The sequence below is a fragment of the Mustela nigripes genome, chromosome 13, assembly GCF_022355385.1.
Source record: "Mustela nigripes isolate SB6536 chromosome 13, MUSNIG.SB6536, whole genome shotgun sequence".
NCBI lineage: Eukaryota > Metazoa > Chordata > Mammalia > Carnivora > Mustelidae > Mustela > Mustela nigripes.
The window spans coordinates 118659110-118677144 of NC_081569.1; the positions used below are offsets into that span (position 1 = coordinate 118659110).

The window sequence follows — 18035 nt, forward strand, 5'->3', positions numbered from 1 at the left end:
GAGAGGGCAGAAAAATGGATAAGTACTCTAAACCCCAGTTACCCTTTTTGAATACAACATTTAATAAATGAGCTCTCTGATGTCAGCTTTTAAAATTATACTTGCCAGAAAAAAATGCTTTATATCCAGTGTGCCTGCCTTACCAGTAAAAGTCTCAGCATCAAAGACAGAATATAGGAGGTGGCGCTTTCTCCTAGGGATAAAGTAGAAGAAAGCAAAACATCTCTGTAAGTTTCAGATTCTCTCAGTAGTTTTTCTAATACAATAACAAATTATCCAGCTGGTCAGAGGTAGAAGGTGATACTTTAGAATGAAATTATATTTGATATTAATATTTTAGAATTAAATTTGTTTCCATCATGCATGGCTCAGAATCAGTGGAGGCATCATACCATATTAAGTTTGAGCTTAATGTTTTGGAATTCATGAAAGAACTTGGCTAGGATGTTACAGAGTTATGATAATTTGATCTTCTACTAACTGAGAAAAATAATGAAAACAAGAGAACCTAAACATGTCCAGAAATGACAAACATAATAATAAGATAATAAATAATAATGATAGATTCTTTTAAAATTAATTTGGGGGCACCTGGGTGGCTCAGTCAGTTAAGCATCCAACTCTTGATTTTGGCTCAGGTTATGATCTCAGATTGTGAGATCAAGCCCAGAGTCGGGCTCCACACTCCGCTTCTCTCCCTGCTTGTTCTCAGTCACTCACATGCTCGTGTGCTCTCTCTCTCAAAATAAATAAATAAATTCTTTTAAAACCATTTTGAATTCGTGTATGGTATAAAGTACTAAATATTGGTTTTTCAGAAATCTGACCTTGAATAATTGGAACCCATCATGTACTCTTGCTGAATGTATCCATTTGTATATCTTATATAAGGGGCCAGAGCATATAGTTACAAAGTTTCTGCCTTGCACCAAGCTGAGGGGATGAATGAGAACTAAAGTCCATTCCAAGTGTTGGACATGCTGCTGTGTTTCCTGATACCCTACCCTCCATCCCCAAAGAGTGTCTTCTGGTTTGAACAAAGACACTGTCTACAAATCAAGCCAGGGACATGGTGCTTTTTCCACTGGAGGGAGTGCCATTCTCTAATTGTCATATAGGCTAGGAGGAACATTGTTAATATTATCATATAGAACAGCAGTGGCCATCTAAACTTGCAGTGACCTTGTTTATACCCTAGTAAATATAGTATTTGACCCTTCCAAGATGTTGCTGAGGGCAGATTTAATTTGGTGGGTTCTTATGAGCCAAAATTTTAGTAGGATGCAGTGGATGATGGGGTAATAATTGATGGTGGTTTTCTAAAAATGTTGGGTTCTTTCTAACTGAAGGTTATGGTCACTTACAACTTTTGGAACCCAAGGATATGGCTCTTTGGAAACTTCTTGAAAAACAGTGCCCCATGTCGAACCCCAGATGGAGCCCCGCATGGGGCTCTCTGCTTGGCAGGGAGCCTGCTTCCTCCTCTCTCTCTGCCTGCCTCTCTGCCTACTTTTGATCTCTCTCTGTCAAATAAATAAATAAAATATTAAAAAAATAGTGCCCCATGTTTAAAAAAAATGAAAAAGAATTATCTTCCATAAGATATGGAATATAAATATAAATATAAAACATAATAAGACTCCTAGAAATCATAGTCGTCAGCTTAACTTTGATTCCTGATGAAGAGTGGTGCATTTCAGTAATTATTTTGCAAGTCTGAGTGCATCCATATTTCAATATGTATCAGTAACATTGTATAACTATTTTTAAAACACAGTATCAGAATCTAAATATAGAAGTATTACATAAACTGGAAGGAGATCCTCTTTCTATAATCAGCATTATTAATCGACCACTGGAAGAGCAGAGCAGGCCTAACAACATAATGCGGTTGTGCAGAAGTGAGTAAGACCTGGAAAAGTCAAAGTAATTCCACCAAGACTGCTTCTCTGACTACCTACTTTAAGATGGTGGAACATTTGGTTTGATTTGGTGTGACTTTTGGGACCCTAAGCAGGCTTTTGCACTGCTTTTCCTGCTCACCTCTTCCTTAATCTTTTACTTGTTTGATAATGCCTGATGGTCTAAGATTCATATTCACTTTGCCAGGAGGAAGAATATAAGGAACCCCAGAAGGTGGGGAGATGCCAATGTAACAGGAAAAGGGTACAGATGGTTTAGGTTGCAGTTTTCCATGAAACTGACTACTCCATAGATCAAGATAACTTTATGCAATTAGCTCTGGGTAAGGAATGGTATTTTAATCTAGAGATGAGTGGGGGCCTAGTTTGATTTCTACTTTCATCCCTAACTAGCCATGTTTATTTAGACAATCCATCAGCCTCTCCAAGCTCCAATTTCTCCCTTAATAAATATTTAGGAGTCTAATATATGTCAGGGATTGTTTTAAATGAAATCATGATGATAATAATACCCATCTTACAGGATTGTTATGAGAAATAAATGGGGGTATTCTTAAAAAGTGCTTGCTATGTGCCTGGCAGAGTAAGAAAGAAATCCTAATCCATCAGGATTAAGTAATAATGATCTCTTAAATCTGCACAGTTTACAAAGCACTTTCACAAAGCACTATTGTCTCCTTAGGCACAGTTTACAAAGCACTTTCACAAAGCACCATTGTTTCCTTAGGCAACCCTGGAGGTACAAGTAGCCAGATATTTAGTACCCCATTTTGCAGATGAAGAAACTGAGTGAAGCTTGGCACAATTCACCTGCTTGGTTGCACTTCCTTCTGAAGAGGATGGCTGGCTAAAATACGTGTAAGTTGGTCAAATACTCTGTACTTATTGCTTATCTTTATTTTTAAAAAAAGATTTTATTTATTTATTTGTCAGAGACAGAGAGAAAAAGCACAAGCAGGGGAGCAGCAGGCAAAGGGAGAAGCAGGCTCCCCGCTAAGCAAGAAGCCTGATGTGGGACTCAATCCCAGGGCCTTGGGATCATGACCTGAGCCAAAGGCAGATGCTTAACTGATTGAACCACCCAGGTGCCCGAAAGAGATGACTTTTTTTTTTTTTTTAAGATTTTTATTTATTTATTTGACAGAGATCACAAGTAGGCAGAGAGACAGGCAGAGAGACAGGGGGGGAAGTAGGCTCCCCACTGAGCAGAGAGCCAGATGCCGCTTGATCCCAGGACCCTAGGATCATGATCTGAGCCAAAGAAGGCAGAGGCCCAACCCACTGAGCCACCCAGGCTCCCCCGAAAGAGATGCTTTTTAAGAAAAGTATGGATAGGCCAAATTCTTGTACCTATTGACAAAAGTGTAGAAAAAATTACCTGACACGAAGAAGAAGATGTTGGACAATTTAATCCTTAATAGGTCATGGTATTGCTGCTCTTCATCGCCGTATGTAAGTATTGAAAAATTTAAGGAAGGAAAAGATTTAGACCAGAAGTTAAAAAAAAAAAAATCTGAGCTTAGCAAAGTTTCTTAAATTTCGAAAAAGCCCATCAATACAGGATTTATAATCTCTTTCACTAGATGTGTTTACTTTTTTTTTGTATTTAGTATTTTAAAAAATTATTTATTTAAATTCGATTTAGTTAAAATATACTGTATTGTTAATTCCAGGGGTAAATTTAGTGATTCCTCAGTTGTATATCACACCCAGGGCTCATCACATCATGTGCCCTCTTTAATGCCCATCACCCAATCCCCCCTCCTCCCCACTTCCCTCCAGCAAACCTCAGCTTGTTTCCTAGAGTCTCTTGCACTCAGTATTCTTGAATGGTCATATAAACTGGAACCCTTTGCAGAGGTGGAAAACCGAACCAGGAAGTACCTTGAGATGACATCTTCCAAATATCATTCTATGATTCAGCAAACATTTAGATGGCTTAATGGTAGAGAGGAAAGTTCTACCACTACATTTGTTATAATCATTTTTGACCAGACAAATATTTGCTTTAAAGCAGCAAAAATTAAATGAATATATTTCAAACATTCCCATTGGATGCTGAGACTCTGTCCCACCCCATAGTGAGCAAAAGTTTTTCTATTGGCCAGGTTTTCCCAGGACTTTCATTGGCTGCTTGAGAGAAGCACCTGTCAATATGCCGAGACAGTAGGTCCCTCTAAAGGAATTTCAATTCTTTGCAAGCAGAGAGACTTCAGGAATTAGACTCACCCATAAATAAATAGGTTATTGAAACCATGCATGACTTCTACAAGTCTTAAAGTTTTGGTTCAAGTTAAAACCTTCCACAATGATATGAAAATCTGAGCTCAGGTATAATGGTGTGTAGCCTGGGTGAATTCTTATTTTGAAATTTAATAAAATAACCATATGCACTTGTCCAATTGGTGTGCAAATGGGAAAGTGCTCATTCAACCCCAAAAGGATGGCCTTTTGGGGGATAAGAAACAAAAATAAGTTATTTGACTAAGGCTAGGACTAAGTCTGGGGAGAAACTTGAGTGAGCAGGGATACAATTGCCTTCTATCCCGTGGATATTGTCATGGACACTGAATTTATAGAATGTGTTGAGTTCTTTTAATGATCTTCTGTGATCAGGAAATCATTTTCTTCTCTTTGGCTCAATTGATCTTTAGCTACATCATGACATTAAACATTATGAGAAAGCAAATGAATTTGGATTCTTGAAAAAGTCACTGTCATGAAAAAATGAAGACACTTTTCTAGAATAAAATACACTACATAAAAATAAGAAAGAAATGCAATATTTGCATCCTGGTTATTAACCAAACAACTATAACTTTTCTCTGTGTTTGAAAGCTTTAAAAATAAAAAAGTTGAGGGGAAAGCCAATAAAATTCAGCTCCATCTCTTAAAAGAAAAAAAAAAAAACCTAGGATTATGTTTTGGTGGTAAATCAGAGGGAATCACCCTAAAACGTGTCCTATAAGAAGCAGGATTACAGCTTTGCATATATTTGGTAAAATGTTGGGTGCAGTGCCTTATGGGAGCTTAAATACTATTTTCTTAAGGACTGAAATTTAACATAGAGAAACTTACAAGGGAAGAGGAATGCAGTTCCTTCCTATGAAACACATTCATCAGCCTGATGCTTTAAGCACAATTTCTCTGGAGGTCATAAATGTTGTCTTCATTCATGGGTAACCAGAGGCTTGAGTCACCAAAATAAATCTTCAGGGTTCAGCACACAGAGTTTGCTATTGAGTAGTGTGACATATGACACCCTCTGCCCTTTAGCTACTGAAGTGTCTCTGGCTTTTCCAAGCCAAAAGCAGAACCCGGGATTAGAGCAACATATATTTAAGGGTGTGTTTTGCAGATGCTGGTTGGGACATGAAGCCAAAGGGAGGAGTGATTAAACGCTGAGAACAAAGTGGGAACTTCGCTGGGGAAAACGTTTCTCGGAGAAGAAATTCAAGTTAACTTGAAGGCATAAGCTCATCAATTCTATCACAGAGTAGGTCCACAGGGGGTGCGTGTGTGGGGATATCTCACAGAAGGACAGGGACCCCTCTCTGCGGTTCTTTGGAGGAGAGGGCCTGGAGGTATCTTGGAGGTGGGGAAGCTCTTGGAAGGCGAGGATTTCTTCTGGACTTCAGGGAGAAATGATGAAACCAAAGGGAAAAATTCAAAGCAGGTTAATGAATTCATTCCGGTATTCCTGAATTCAAAGCAGAGTCTCATCCTCCCGCCTCTGTTTGCCGAACCAGCACTAAGCAGGATTCCCCAAGCTGCTTCATCACTCCCTGCTATTCTGGGTCCAGGACGTTCTCCGGCCTCACGCCGGACTCCGGGTTCCCCTCTCTGGCTGAGCTGTTCTTTGCCAGCCACTCGGAGAGATCGACTCCTCGCGCGGCAGGCAGCACCCCTCGCTCTCACACTCGTCCCGGACTGCGACGTGGGGAAGGGGTAGGGGACCCACTAACTCGCGGAAAACTTCCTCTCGGTCAGTGACTGGGGTTTTCCGGCTTCCCCCAGCCCTCCCGCGCTGGGCCACACGGCGGTCGTTAAAGCGGTGCGGCGACTAGTGCAGGTTCTGAGCTGCAGAGACCCGGGGCGCCCCACTGCAAAGCTTCCCCGGCAAGGACCGGCGCCCTCTGCCACCGAATGCGCCCAGGACGCGGCCGCCGCCGGCCCGGGGCTGCTGGCGGGGCACCGTCAGTGCAGGCTGACTTTGCGCCACGATGCTTTGTTTTCCTGCCGCAGGAACCCGAGGCGGTCTCTATCCACCAGACTTAACCCGCCCGCAGCAATAGCCATGGAACTTGCGGCTGCACGGAGGGAGAGAGAACCGCTTGGCGCGGCATCTTTTTTGGATGTTTTTTCTCAACACAGTCCACTTCTTTCCTCGTTCTTGGGGTAAGTGGAATCTAGTGCGTAATAACGAAGGGGAAGAACTGACGATGGTGGAGTGGGATTGCAGTAACACAAAGGGTTAATGTGCCAAGTTGTTTTTCTTGGGGCGTTTGTGGGGGGCTCTCCCTTTATAACTCCATCCCCGCAGTCCATTCCACAAACGCAGTTTAGGAGTTGGGACTTGATTTCAGGTGCGTTAGCGGAGGGGGTGCAGAAATGACTTACTTAATTTTTGGTGGATCCCTCCCTACTCGTGTTGTCCACATACTAAGAGAGAATGGAAGTGGAGGAAAGAGAAAGCCCTAGAGGTTAGGGCTGGGGGGTGGGGCAAGTGATTTAGCAGAGGATCCTAAGGGCTTTGACTAGGGCAAGTCCTCAACGCACATCAGGCATTCCAGACCCCTGATCCCGCTCCCTCATCCTAGTAGGTCCATCCCAAGACTTCCTAAAACCATCCTGCTGATGCTTTTCTTGGGGGAAGGTTCTCCACGGGCCCAGTGTAACTTCTGACGAAAACCTACAATCATCTCATCCGCAAGACCTGCTCAATACATGTTTGCTGATTGACTGAATGATGTACCCAAAGGCTACATTTTGTGCCATGGGAATTTACCTCTGATAGTGAACTAATTCCCTGAGGGAGGCCTCAGGGCACCAGGGTAGCCCAATTCATTCAGCAAAAGAGGAAGGGGCGGAGTCCTAGATAATACAGTATTTAGATCATCATGACCCCAAAGAACCCATCTGACAGTTTCAGGGTCAAGATTCAGGGACCCAGGGACCAGATGAGCTGGGTTTGACTCTCTGTGTTGTGACCTTGGGTGTGTTCCTTTACCTCTCTGAGCCTTGATCTTCTCATCTGTAAAATGAGGCCGGTGAGAGCTTCTTCAGTGTGACATAGGGAAGATAAGTGGCGAGAAGTATGAGGCTGTGAGGGGCCAGTCTTGCTCCCCTGACCTCAGAGGCTTTGGGAGAGAGGGTATCTTTCCTAGGGGGCACCTCTCTCTGACTCAGATGCAAGTAAAAACATTGCATTGCAGTGATGGGGTGGAGCCCTCCTGCCTGTGAGCAGTTGAGGAGAGGGCACAGTGAGGCTCTGAAGACTGTCTCAGGAGCTTAAAAACAGTTCCCTTTGGGTTGGGGGGAGCAGAATTGATGGGTACGAGTGTCTCTGAGGGCATGGCTGGAGAAGCAGAAATTCCTTGTTTGTCTCATTTCCATGTCTCATCCGTCCTCTCAGCCTTCTAGTAGAGGGAAACCAAGTGTGGAAGTGGAGTCCCAGAGAGGGTGGCAGTCAGGTGTCTTGGGAATCTGTGTCTGCAGGGCTGAGGGAGTCCAGAGCAGTGCCATCAGATTGGTACCAGGTGTGCCTGACTGGGGTCTGCAGAGACTTCAGTGCTCTGGTCCCAGCAGCCTGCAGGGTTAGTGACAAAGCACTTAGCAACCCTTCTTGCAGAGGACAGTGGACCTCTTGTAGCTCTTGCTCTGGGACTCAGAAACCTGGATGTGACGGTGGGGGGAGATGATAAGAAAGATGCCGCTGTACCAGGGCTCCCAGAAGCCTCAAGGTGCCCTAGAGTGGCATGCACCCAGAGCGCAACTGCCAGCGTAGGGTTTTAGGGCCACAGCGGGCAGGCTGGGCGATAAGCCAGTCACTTACTCTTTCATAAGTGAGGGCAGAGAGAAATCTAGCCGGACCTCCTGAGCACTAGACAGCAAGAGCCATGAAAGCAAGGTCCATATCTATGTCGTTCCTTGCTCTACCACTTTGCTCTACCACCAGCACCTGGCACAGTGATGGCATGGGGAAGGGGGTTCAAGATATACGTCAAGTGGACAGTGAACGGACAGTAATTTAAATTACTTTCTGTCCAACACTGCTTCATGCAGCTTATGCTTTCATTTAGCAAGTATTTCTTGAACATCTACTATGTGCAAGTCTTTGTTGCTAGGAGCTGAAGTAATTTGTAAGCATCTTTCGTATCAGTACTTCGAGTGGCCCATTCAAGAGCATCTCAGCACCACCTGGATCTTCTGGAGATCGAGGCCTCCGTGGGGGTAGGGGAAAGGCGCCAGGTTCAGCTTCTTTCCGGGAACATGTGTGCGGTCCCTTCGCATTTGTCCTTGCAGGGCTCCCGGGCTCCCGGGGCCGCTAGGTCTTGGCAACTCCACTTTCCTCGGGGCCCGTGGCGTGTCTCTCTCCATCCGCCTCCAGGGCCTCCGAGCAGCGGCCCCAGCCGGGCGGCAGGTAGCTGGGGAAGGGACCGGGCTGCGCCTGGGGAGCGAGCTTCCCCGGGCGGGGAAAGCGCGGCCAACGCGGAGCGGTCCCAGAACAAAAGGCTCATGGCTGGCTCCGGCCTCCTCCGAGTGCGCTGGGGACGCGGGTTCGGGGCGCAGGCGGGAGAACCGGGCGCGGGAGGGGGCTGGAGTGGAAAAATGAAGTGAGAAAAGAAGGGTGTGTGTGTGTGTGTAGGCCCAGGGTGGGAGCTGTGACAAGAGGTCATCCCCGAGGCCGAGGTCTGCGGCGGGGCCGCCGAGGCTCTTCCTCCGCCTCCTGCAGCGCCTTCCAGGCAGCCAAGCGTGTCTCCGGCTGCAACTCCGCCGAGCGCGCCGCGGCCGCCTCCACGCCTGCCCGCCCGCCGGCCCGCCGAGCCAGTAAGTAGCGGCGCGCCCGGCGCCGGCTCCCCGCCCCGCCGCGCCCGCCGCCGCGCGCCGCCCCCGCCGCCCCGCCGGCGAGTCCACTGCAGGTCGCGGTTCCCGGCCCGACGCCCCGAGCCCCGCGCGCCTCCGTGGTCGCGCGCCTCCACCCGCCGCGCGCTCTCCCGCCGTGGCGCGGCGTCTGCGGCGCGCTGCGGGGAGGGTCCCTCTCACCGCGCGCTCCCCGGGTGCCGCGCCACTCCCGCGTCCAATGGCTTTCGGGGGGTGGGGAGTGGGGGGCGTCGCCCGGGGGCGAGGAGCCGCGGCCGGGGTGGGGCGTGTGCTCTGTGCGCGGCCGAGAGAGGCTGACGTGCCCGCCGGAGCGCGCGCCCGGGCGAGTGTGTGTGTGCGGGAGTGTGTGCGCACACGCCTTCGGGGGCTGGAGTGACACTGCAGTGGGTTTCTCCCTCGCGCCGGCCCTCCGGCTGCTCAGCCCCCCACCTGCCGCCACCGCGTTTGGGAAGCAGCTTGGCTCTTTTATCTTCCCGAGCCTCCCTCTCCATCCACCCCTCGCCAGTCTTACTTTTCCTTCCACCCAGGGGGCTGCAGCTGGCCTCCCCTCAACCGTTGCCAACACCTAAGCCGTTTCCAGCCTCTCCTTTTAGCCAGTCTTTCCCACTTATATTTCTCTGGGGTTCCTCCACGAGCCAGTCCGAGGCTCCCCCATCCTTGGAAATTGTTTTGTTGGACTGCTGTACCGAGGCGTGTAAAGCTTGAGGACTTTATTATTATTTTGATTCTTTTCATTTCCTCCCCTCTGGGCAACGGAGCAATGAAATTTCCAATCGAGACTCCAAGAAAACAGGTGAACTGGGATCCTAAAGGTTGGTATTTCCTACTTTTGGCGGCCCTCGCCCTGCCTCCATCTCCTGCGCGCGCGCGCTTCCGTGAGTGGAAGCACTCTTGCTCCTGGCGGCGTGTGTCCTGAGGCTGGAAAATGCGCCTGGGAACCGCAGCGCGGGTGGGAGGAGGGCGGAGGCAGCGTGGGTTCCAAATCCAGATAGTGCCTGTCATTACCACATAATCATTGTCCCTCCTGGATTGTTTCAAAAACCTATTTAAAGATACACAAGCCGGCTGTTTGGCTTGAAATCACACCAAGTGTCGGTATTTGCTTTTGACTTTCTGTGTGCGAGTGTGTGTGTGTGTGTGTGTGTGTGTGTGTGTGTGTCCTTTGTTTCTGGTGATCTTTGTCTCTCTGGCAGATGGGTGGGGTGCCTCCCCTTGGATCTGGAGCTGCGCCGCCTGCCCAGGGTGTCCTCAGTGGGAAAGGTTTCCTGGCAGCAAGTGGGGCTCAGATCTGCGGCAATGGTCCCTGGAGGTGGCCCTTCTCAGAGGGCATGTGGAATAATGGAGCCCAGGGGGCCTTTGAAGTCTTCCCTCAATCTTATTACCAAACCAGGCAGCTAGTTTGGCTCAGATCGGAGTAGAAGTGGGAGGGCGGAAGGGTTTGTGAGAAGGGTGGGGCTGGCAAGGGCTGGGGAGGGGGCGAGGAGTGTGGCTGCCTGAACAGTAGTGTGGTTTACAAGCTCTGATGAATGTTGGACAGTGTTTCCTCCGCGCAAAAGCGAGCGACTAAGACAGATTTGTGTGTGCCTAGCGTTGACCGCCGTGTCTGTAATTAGCATACAGATGTTAAGACCCCTCCGGAGTGATTGGTGTGGGAGCAGAACAAGTTGAAACCAAGTGTCCAGTTTTGACAAGAATTCTTCAGCTCCTCTGAAGCTGGGTCCCACTGGGCAACACCTCTGTGTGTATTGGGTTAAAATCTGTTTATCTGATGTGTGTAGTAGGTACGTTTAATTTTTTTTTTTACAAGTGCATTCATTTTTTTCTCCAGACCAGAAAAGAGGAAACACACTTATTTGTTGAGTAAATGTCTTATAAACGGCTATTACAGAATGAGGGAAGACGTGTTGCCTATTTCAATGCTGAAGCTGTCACACCTTACTGCAACACAAACCCAATCCAGTGTTGTTGTTGATCTCTGGAAAGTGTGTCTTGGCTTTTTATTTTATTTTAATTTAATTTAATTTTTTTTTATTCCTGTAAAATGTATTCATTGAATACCTACTACTTACCAAATGCTGCCCCTGGAGATATAGTTAGAATAGTATAGACAAAACCTTCTTTAAGTTTGTGGTGAAGGAGACGGACCTAAATCAATCAATGCACAGAATGGGGCATAATTACATGTTTATGTATGTTTCATGAAGGAGAGCATCAGGGTGTTAGGAAAGTGATAGAAGATACCGACAAGGATCAGGGAGGGTGGGTAGTCAGGGAAGTAGTCAGACACTTGTACTGAGACCTGGAAGAGATGTAGTGATTAATTGGCTGCTGAGGAGGTGAACTGATAGGAAGAGGAAACAACAAGTGCAAAGGCCCTGAGGCAGAGGGAACATGTGTATTTAAGGAACTGAAAGGCGGTTTCCCTGGCTAGAGCAGAGAGCAAGAGAGTGTGTGTTTTGAGGTGTGGTTGGTGGAGCCATAGGGTCAGACCCTCGTGTTGTTGTAGGTAAGGTGGGGGCTGTGGGGTGGGAGGAAGAGTGTTGTTTTTATCCTAGGCCGCGGAAAGCTGAGGAGAGATGTGATCTGAACTCAGTTTCAAAACAAATGCTGTGTGACTCTTGTGGATGTGAGGGACCAGATAGCATGGTGACATGGACCAGGGTGTTAGCTGTGAGGTGGAGAAGTGGATTGGGTAGGGAGCTATGGATGACAGAAAATCAACAGGTTTTATGTGAATAGAGTGTGGACATGTAATGACTGGGAAGGCAGCTAGGGCAGGACCAGTCTTGTGGGAAAACTCATGAATTCAGTCCGGCACTTGTAGAAGGGGGGTTGTCCTGAGCCATCTGAGACGTGTGTCAAGTGGGCAGTCGTCTAAAATGTCATGTTGGGATCTTGAAGGAACTCTGGTCAGGATGGAGGGCTGTGAAGCTTGCCTTGGCTTTGAGAATACATTTCTATATGATCATCATTGTATATATTTATATCACAGAGGTAAACACAGACGAATCCAACATTTTACAGCCTGACACAGTGAAGACATACACAAGTGGCATCTCCAGTCACAACTGATGGTGCTAAAAATGAAAAGATTCCGATAAAAATACCGACATTTAATGAGAAATCATTGCATGCCAAGTGTTTTATGCACATTATATCATAGAGTTATTCTCATAATACTTATTCAATGAAGTCAGTGCTTTGTCCCCACTTGACAGGCATCAGGATACCACTGAGCTGCCTTCCAGTAAGATGCTTCTGACTTCGGGCACAATTGTTCTTGTAGGTGGGGGTGACGGCAGTCTTTCCTAGCCAGGGGGTGGAGGCAGGAGGAGGGTCAGGAGTGGAGGTAGCATATCTCCTGCCTTGTAACACTATGTGTCAGGCATTGTGAAGTGCTTTACATATATTAAAAAATATATTACCTGGGGTCACATAGTTAGTCGATGGTGGAGTTGGACTAGAGCAGGGGTCCTTATATATTCTTTGAGTCTATCTCTTAAGTCTACCTCTTAAATCTATCTCTTAAATTATTGGGACCTCTGGGTCTTGCCTGGTGAGGCTCCCAGAGCTCAGGGACTGGGGAAACTCATTGTCAGGAGAAAGAAAAGAAAAAAGAGGAGTTGTGGAGGGTGCAGAGGAAGGGAGATTGAAAGAGGAGAAGGAAGAAGAGGAAGAAGAATGCCTTTTCTACTCATTCCTTTCTTCATTAACCCATCTGGCCAAACAGCATCTCTGTCTCTACCACTGGTGGGCCAGTCACTGGCCACTGGGCAGATTTCTTTGGAGGTTTGGTTTTACACAGACCAAGTATGTTTAGCAGAGCAGAGATGAAGGAGAACCTGGCATTCTAATGGACAAGGGAGGGATGGTTCTATGGACTGTAGGATTTGATGTTAACAGACTTGAACCTTCAGGTGGAGGTGCTCACAGATCATGGAAGGAAGTTGTAATTATGATGTTTTGCTCACAGTCCCGTTACCTGACAATTTAATAGCACAGAATGAAGGTGGATTGATAGCAGATTGGTTTTGATTGCACTTGTGTGAATTAAGCAAAGCACTGTCAAGAGGTTTCGGTGGAAAAATAAGACCTAAATGTAAAATGATCATTCTCTGGTGAGCTGTGGCCTTCCTCTGTATTTGTAAAGCTGAGCCTACAGCAAAGAGTAACTGCTTGCATAGGACATACGGAAAAGTAGGCTGTCACTAAGTCTTGGCTTTTATGAGCATTTTACATCATTGCGATCACTTGTGGATGATTTTTTGCTGAAAACTGAGATTGGTTTGCTGCTTTTGGGTACCTTAAGAGATTTTATTTATTTGAGAAAGAGAGAGAGAGAGAGATGGAGGAGGAGGAGAGGGAGAGGGACAAGCAGACTATGTGCTAAGCGTGAAGCCCAATGTGGGGCTCAATCCCCTGATCCCAAGGTCATGACCTGAGCCAAAATCAAGTCAAATGCTCAACCACCTGAGCCACCCAAGTGCCCCGCTTGAAGGCTTTTATTTTTTTTTATTTTTATTTTTTAAAAGATTTTATTTATTTATTTGACAGACAGAAATCACAAGTAGGCAGAGAAGCAGGCAGAGAGAGAGAAGGGGAAACAGGCTCCTGCTGAGCAGAGAGCCCTATGTGGGGCTCGATCCCAGGATCCTGAGACCATGACCTGAGCCGAAGGCAGAGACTTAATCCACTGAGCCACCCAGGCACCCCACTTGAGGGCTTTTAAAAATCGGTAAGATCATCAAACAATAACCCCACACCTCAAGGCAAGCATATCAATATAGTATAGAAAATTCTGGATATGGGGGGAAAACAGTTTCTAGAATGAACCATAGCAATCATTAACTGTGTGACTTTGGGCAGCTCATTTAACCCCTGGGTTTTACCCTCCTCCGGTGTGCAAAGGGGCCATTGACATGGCTTCTCCAACCCTATGTCTCCAACCCTCTTTCTTGATTTGACCTTTGGGCCGCTCGTCTTCCTTTTGTTCCTCAAGTAGATCAAACTTGTTTCCTGTCTCAGGAGCTTGTCCTTTCCACTGCTTATATTGCGTGTTCACATGGCTGGCTCTTTTCCACCTTTGAATCTCAGCTCCAGATGTCACCTTTTTAGCAGGCGCTTCCCTGTCCCATCTGAAGACTTCTGCTTTTGTTCCTTCTCCAGGCCTGTCATTTTCTATTATGTCACCTGCTCAGTTGTCTTCCTGGTACTTGTCATCATCTGAAAGCATCTTACTCATGTGTCTCAGTTGATGCCAGCCTTCCTCGCTAGCCCATGAGCTTCACGAATGGGCACTTTTCTCGTCTCGTTGACTATTAGATCCTCAGTGCTCCCACGAAGTGCCTGGCATGTAGTAGGCATTCAGTAACTTTTGCTGAATGGGTGGATGGGTGGAGGGTTAGAATGGAGAGGATCTCTAAGTCTTCACCCATAAAGGAAATTCCAGGACTCCTCCAAGCTACAAAGGGCAAATACAACTGAGGAGAAAGGAAGGATGTCCCTGAATAACAGGGTATCGGAAAGGACGTGGTATTCCCACATCTTGCAAGCTCCCATCTCCCTGAAGTCTCCAACAGAATTTTCCTTCTGCTCTGCCTTTCACCGGGAGTGATAGTGCGGGGGGGGGGGGGGGGGAGAGGGGGGGGGGGTGGTGAGGTAGGGGCTGGGGCAGGGAGGTGACCTAGCCCAACAAAGATATGATTGGTGTCCAATTAGTAATTTGGCTCATATTAGCTATGGATACGTAGCTCTTTTTAGGTATGTAAATCTACTTAAGGAAGAAGCAAAGCTTCAGAGCCGGAGTTGTTTTTTGTGTTTTTTTAAAGCTGCATTTTCAGTGCATACTTGAATGCAAAATTCCAGAGAGACCTATATTGTATGTGTCTAGCACCTTTCAGTTTACAGAACACTTTCTACAAATTATCTCATTTGTTCTTTAAAGAACCCTACTTTTGTTGATATTGGAGTCTTAGATTTACTGATGGGAATAGAAAGAGGAAATGAGTTATTTGGAGGCCCAAGGGTGCAAACAGGTAACGCTGGGGCGAACCCAGTCCTTTTGATACATATGTCCAGGATCATTTCCCACAAGCTCTCCACCCTTCCAAGGTCTTTGTTTCTCTCATACGCTCTCATTGCTTCTTATCCAAAAGTGTATTCAGAAGTTTCTCTGAGAGATTTAGAGGAAGAAGACTCTCAGTTGTTGGGTGAGTCCTGAGACAATGGCTGTTTTTGGCAGATCATGCGCTGGCTGGCCCTTTATCTCGTGAGTTCAGTTGAAGACCCTTGAAAGTCACTTCTCTCCTGGCTGAAAAGAGATTTCAGCGTCTTGTGAATGTGAGCCATGTTCAACTTGCAAGGTCACGGAGTGCTATCTTTATTAACGTGTTTCCAAACTCACATTTTTATAGCTTAGATTTTTCTGGAAAGAAAATCATCTATTTTTGATTTAATGTCCAACTTTCAGGAGATCAGCATTCCAAATGCGATTAATAATGTGCCCAAATCACCACAATTATCCTAGAAAGTAAAAAGGAAAGACGGTTCCAAAGATCATCTGGGCCAAGATTTGGCTTAGGGTTGTTTTCCAGCAGTGTCTGAGGGAGGTTCATCATCCTCTTGCCAATGCCAGCAATTGCTAGGTAGAATTAAGATGGGCAGGTCGATTTTGCTATTTCACCGTTTCCAGAACATCTGTGTTTTGGCTCTGTATGCATCCGCTCTGGTTCTCATAACAAAATACCTTAGACTGAGTGGCTTATACAGTGGAAATTTATTTTCTCACAGTCCTGGAGACTGGAAGTCCAAGATCAAGATGCCAGCAGGGCCGATGTGCCATGAGAGCTCTTCCCTTGGGTTGCAGATGGCCACCTTCTGGCTGTGCCCTCACAAGAGGAGAGAGAGAACACTCTGGTGGCTTCCCCTTCTTACAAGGGTTACCACTGTTATTGAATTAGAGCCCCACCCTCATAACCTCATTTAACCTTAATTACCCCCTTAGGGCTCTATCTTCAATAGAGTCATGCTCGCATTTAAGGTTTCAACATAAGAATTTTGCAGGGGACACAATTCAGTCCACAACAGGCTCTATATTAGCATCATAAATCAGGAGAAGTCTTCACCCATAAAGGAAATTCCAGGATTCCTCCAAGCTACAAAGGGCAAATACAACTAAGAAGACAATGTGTACTTTGCAGGAAATTGGGACACTTCCACCACAACTGAGATATGGTGCAGAGGTTATCTACTGTAGGCACAGAACTAGGGGCCCACTGTTGGCAAGAGAAGGGTTATTGAGATAGTGGGTTCTTTTTACTTTTAGTCCATAGAGAATTAGAAGAGGTTAATGAGACAGAATAAAGCCATTTTACTAATAGCCAGTTAGGGGGTTTCAGTTTGGATAGCTTCATTGGCCGAAGCAAAAAGGTGAATTAAAGGGAGAATCTGGTGCTGTACTCCGATTCTGTTCGAAAGAGCACTTACCAGTTGATGCAGACAGAGATAGAGTCTGTTAGGGGCTCTGCTCTGAATGGTTTGGTTATGGAATCTACCAAAATGGGGCATGTTATACCCATCAGGACAATGTTTTCATGGTGGTCAGCGGGCCAACCACTTTTGGGCTCTGGTCCTGGTGGTATTCTCAGTGGAGACCTTATTGCTTGCTGATCTAGGTCAGGCTCATGCCTGTTACCCAGAATGGAGAAACAAAAACCTCCTATTTAATTTTGAGAACATTTATTTGTGGTTTGCCCACGGAGTTTGATACTTTTTTTTTCCTCCCTTCATAAGTGTCTGGGACTGAGTACTATAAATTCAAAGTGAAACCTGACTTTCGAATCCTCCATTTAGGGTTGGGGAGATGGTGGTGGTGAACACCAGGGTCGTTGGAGGGGGGGCAACAGTTGGTGGGAGGTAGTTATTATCTCTTTCTCTTCCATTCCCAGAGTAGGAGGTGGAGAGATAGGTATAAGCGGTGGCCTGGAGGGGTAGGTAGATAGGTAGGTAGGATTTCAGGGGATTTTGTTTATTATACTGCCACTAATTTTTGGTTCCATGACTTCCCCCTGCCATGGAAGTACTTTGAAGCAGAGTAGAATGGTGACAAAACATAGGATTTGGAGAGTTAACTGCTGCAGTACATAACTCACATCATCATAGGAAACTTTTCCTCCTTCATTCCTATCTCCCTTCCTTATTCCTTCCTTCCTTCATTCTTTTCTCCCCGTCTTCCTACAGTTCTCATCTCAATCACTATCTCTGATGCAAAGGATCCTCATTTTTTTAAAAGAATCATCTACCCATCGTAGGGGTGGTGGTAATGTTTTCAGTTTAAAAAGGGATGCTCGGAGAGAGTGCAGGTTTACTCAAGTGTTAGGCATCTGGAAGTCATGGTGGCCTTTGCAGAATGACCCCGAATGCTATTAGTATTCTTTTTTTTTTTTAAGATTTCTTTATTTTCTTATGGAGAGGAAGAGAGTGAGCAAACAGAGGGAGGGGCAGAGGGAGTGGATCAGAGAAAATCTCAAGCTGGCTCCACACCCAGCATGGAATCCAAGGGGGGCATGATCCCAGGACTTCGAGATCATGATCTGAGCTGAGATCAAGAGTCAGATGCTCAGCTGACTGAGCCACCCAGGTGCCACTCTATTTGTATTTCTTAAACAATGTAATACTAAGAAAATGAGTTTCTTATGGGTAAGCATGTCTGTAGGCCCCCCAAATAGGATGAAGACAAATAGCATAACTTATTGAATTTAATGAATATAAGCCTGACAGTCTGAATACAGATGCTTGATATTGGGTGTGATATCTGACAATTTACTTACTTTTTTTTAAAAAAAGATTTTATTTATTTATTTGACAGACAGAGATCACAAGTATACACAGAAGCAGGCAGAGAGAGAGGGGGAAGGAGGCGCCCAGTGGAGCAGAGAGCCTGATGCAGGGCTCGATCCCAAGACCCCGAGATCATGACCTGAACCGAAGGCAGAGGCTTTAACCCACTGA

The 18035-nt window shown here is 46.2% G+C and overlaps 1 protein-coding gene across 6 annotated transcripts in view; it reads left to right on the forward strand.

Moving 5' to 3' along the window:
• The first annotated feature begins 2729 nt into the window (after positions 1-2729).
• Positions 2730-18035, forward strand: part of KCNK10 (potassium two pore domain channel subfamily K member 10) — a 133703-nt gene continuing 118397 nt past the window's right edge. Inside the window, exons 1-2 of one of the 6 annotated variants that reach the window (XM_059373572.1) lie at positions 2730-2780; positions 6168-6320. In XM_059373572.1, the coding sequence (XP_059229555.1) occupies positions 6278-6320 (43 nt within the window). In that variant the 5' untranslated portion in view covers positions 2730-2780; positions 6168-6277. The other 5 variants (XM_059373571.1, XM_059373567.1, XM_059373570.1 and 2 more) reach the window with 5 other exon arrangements.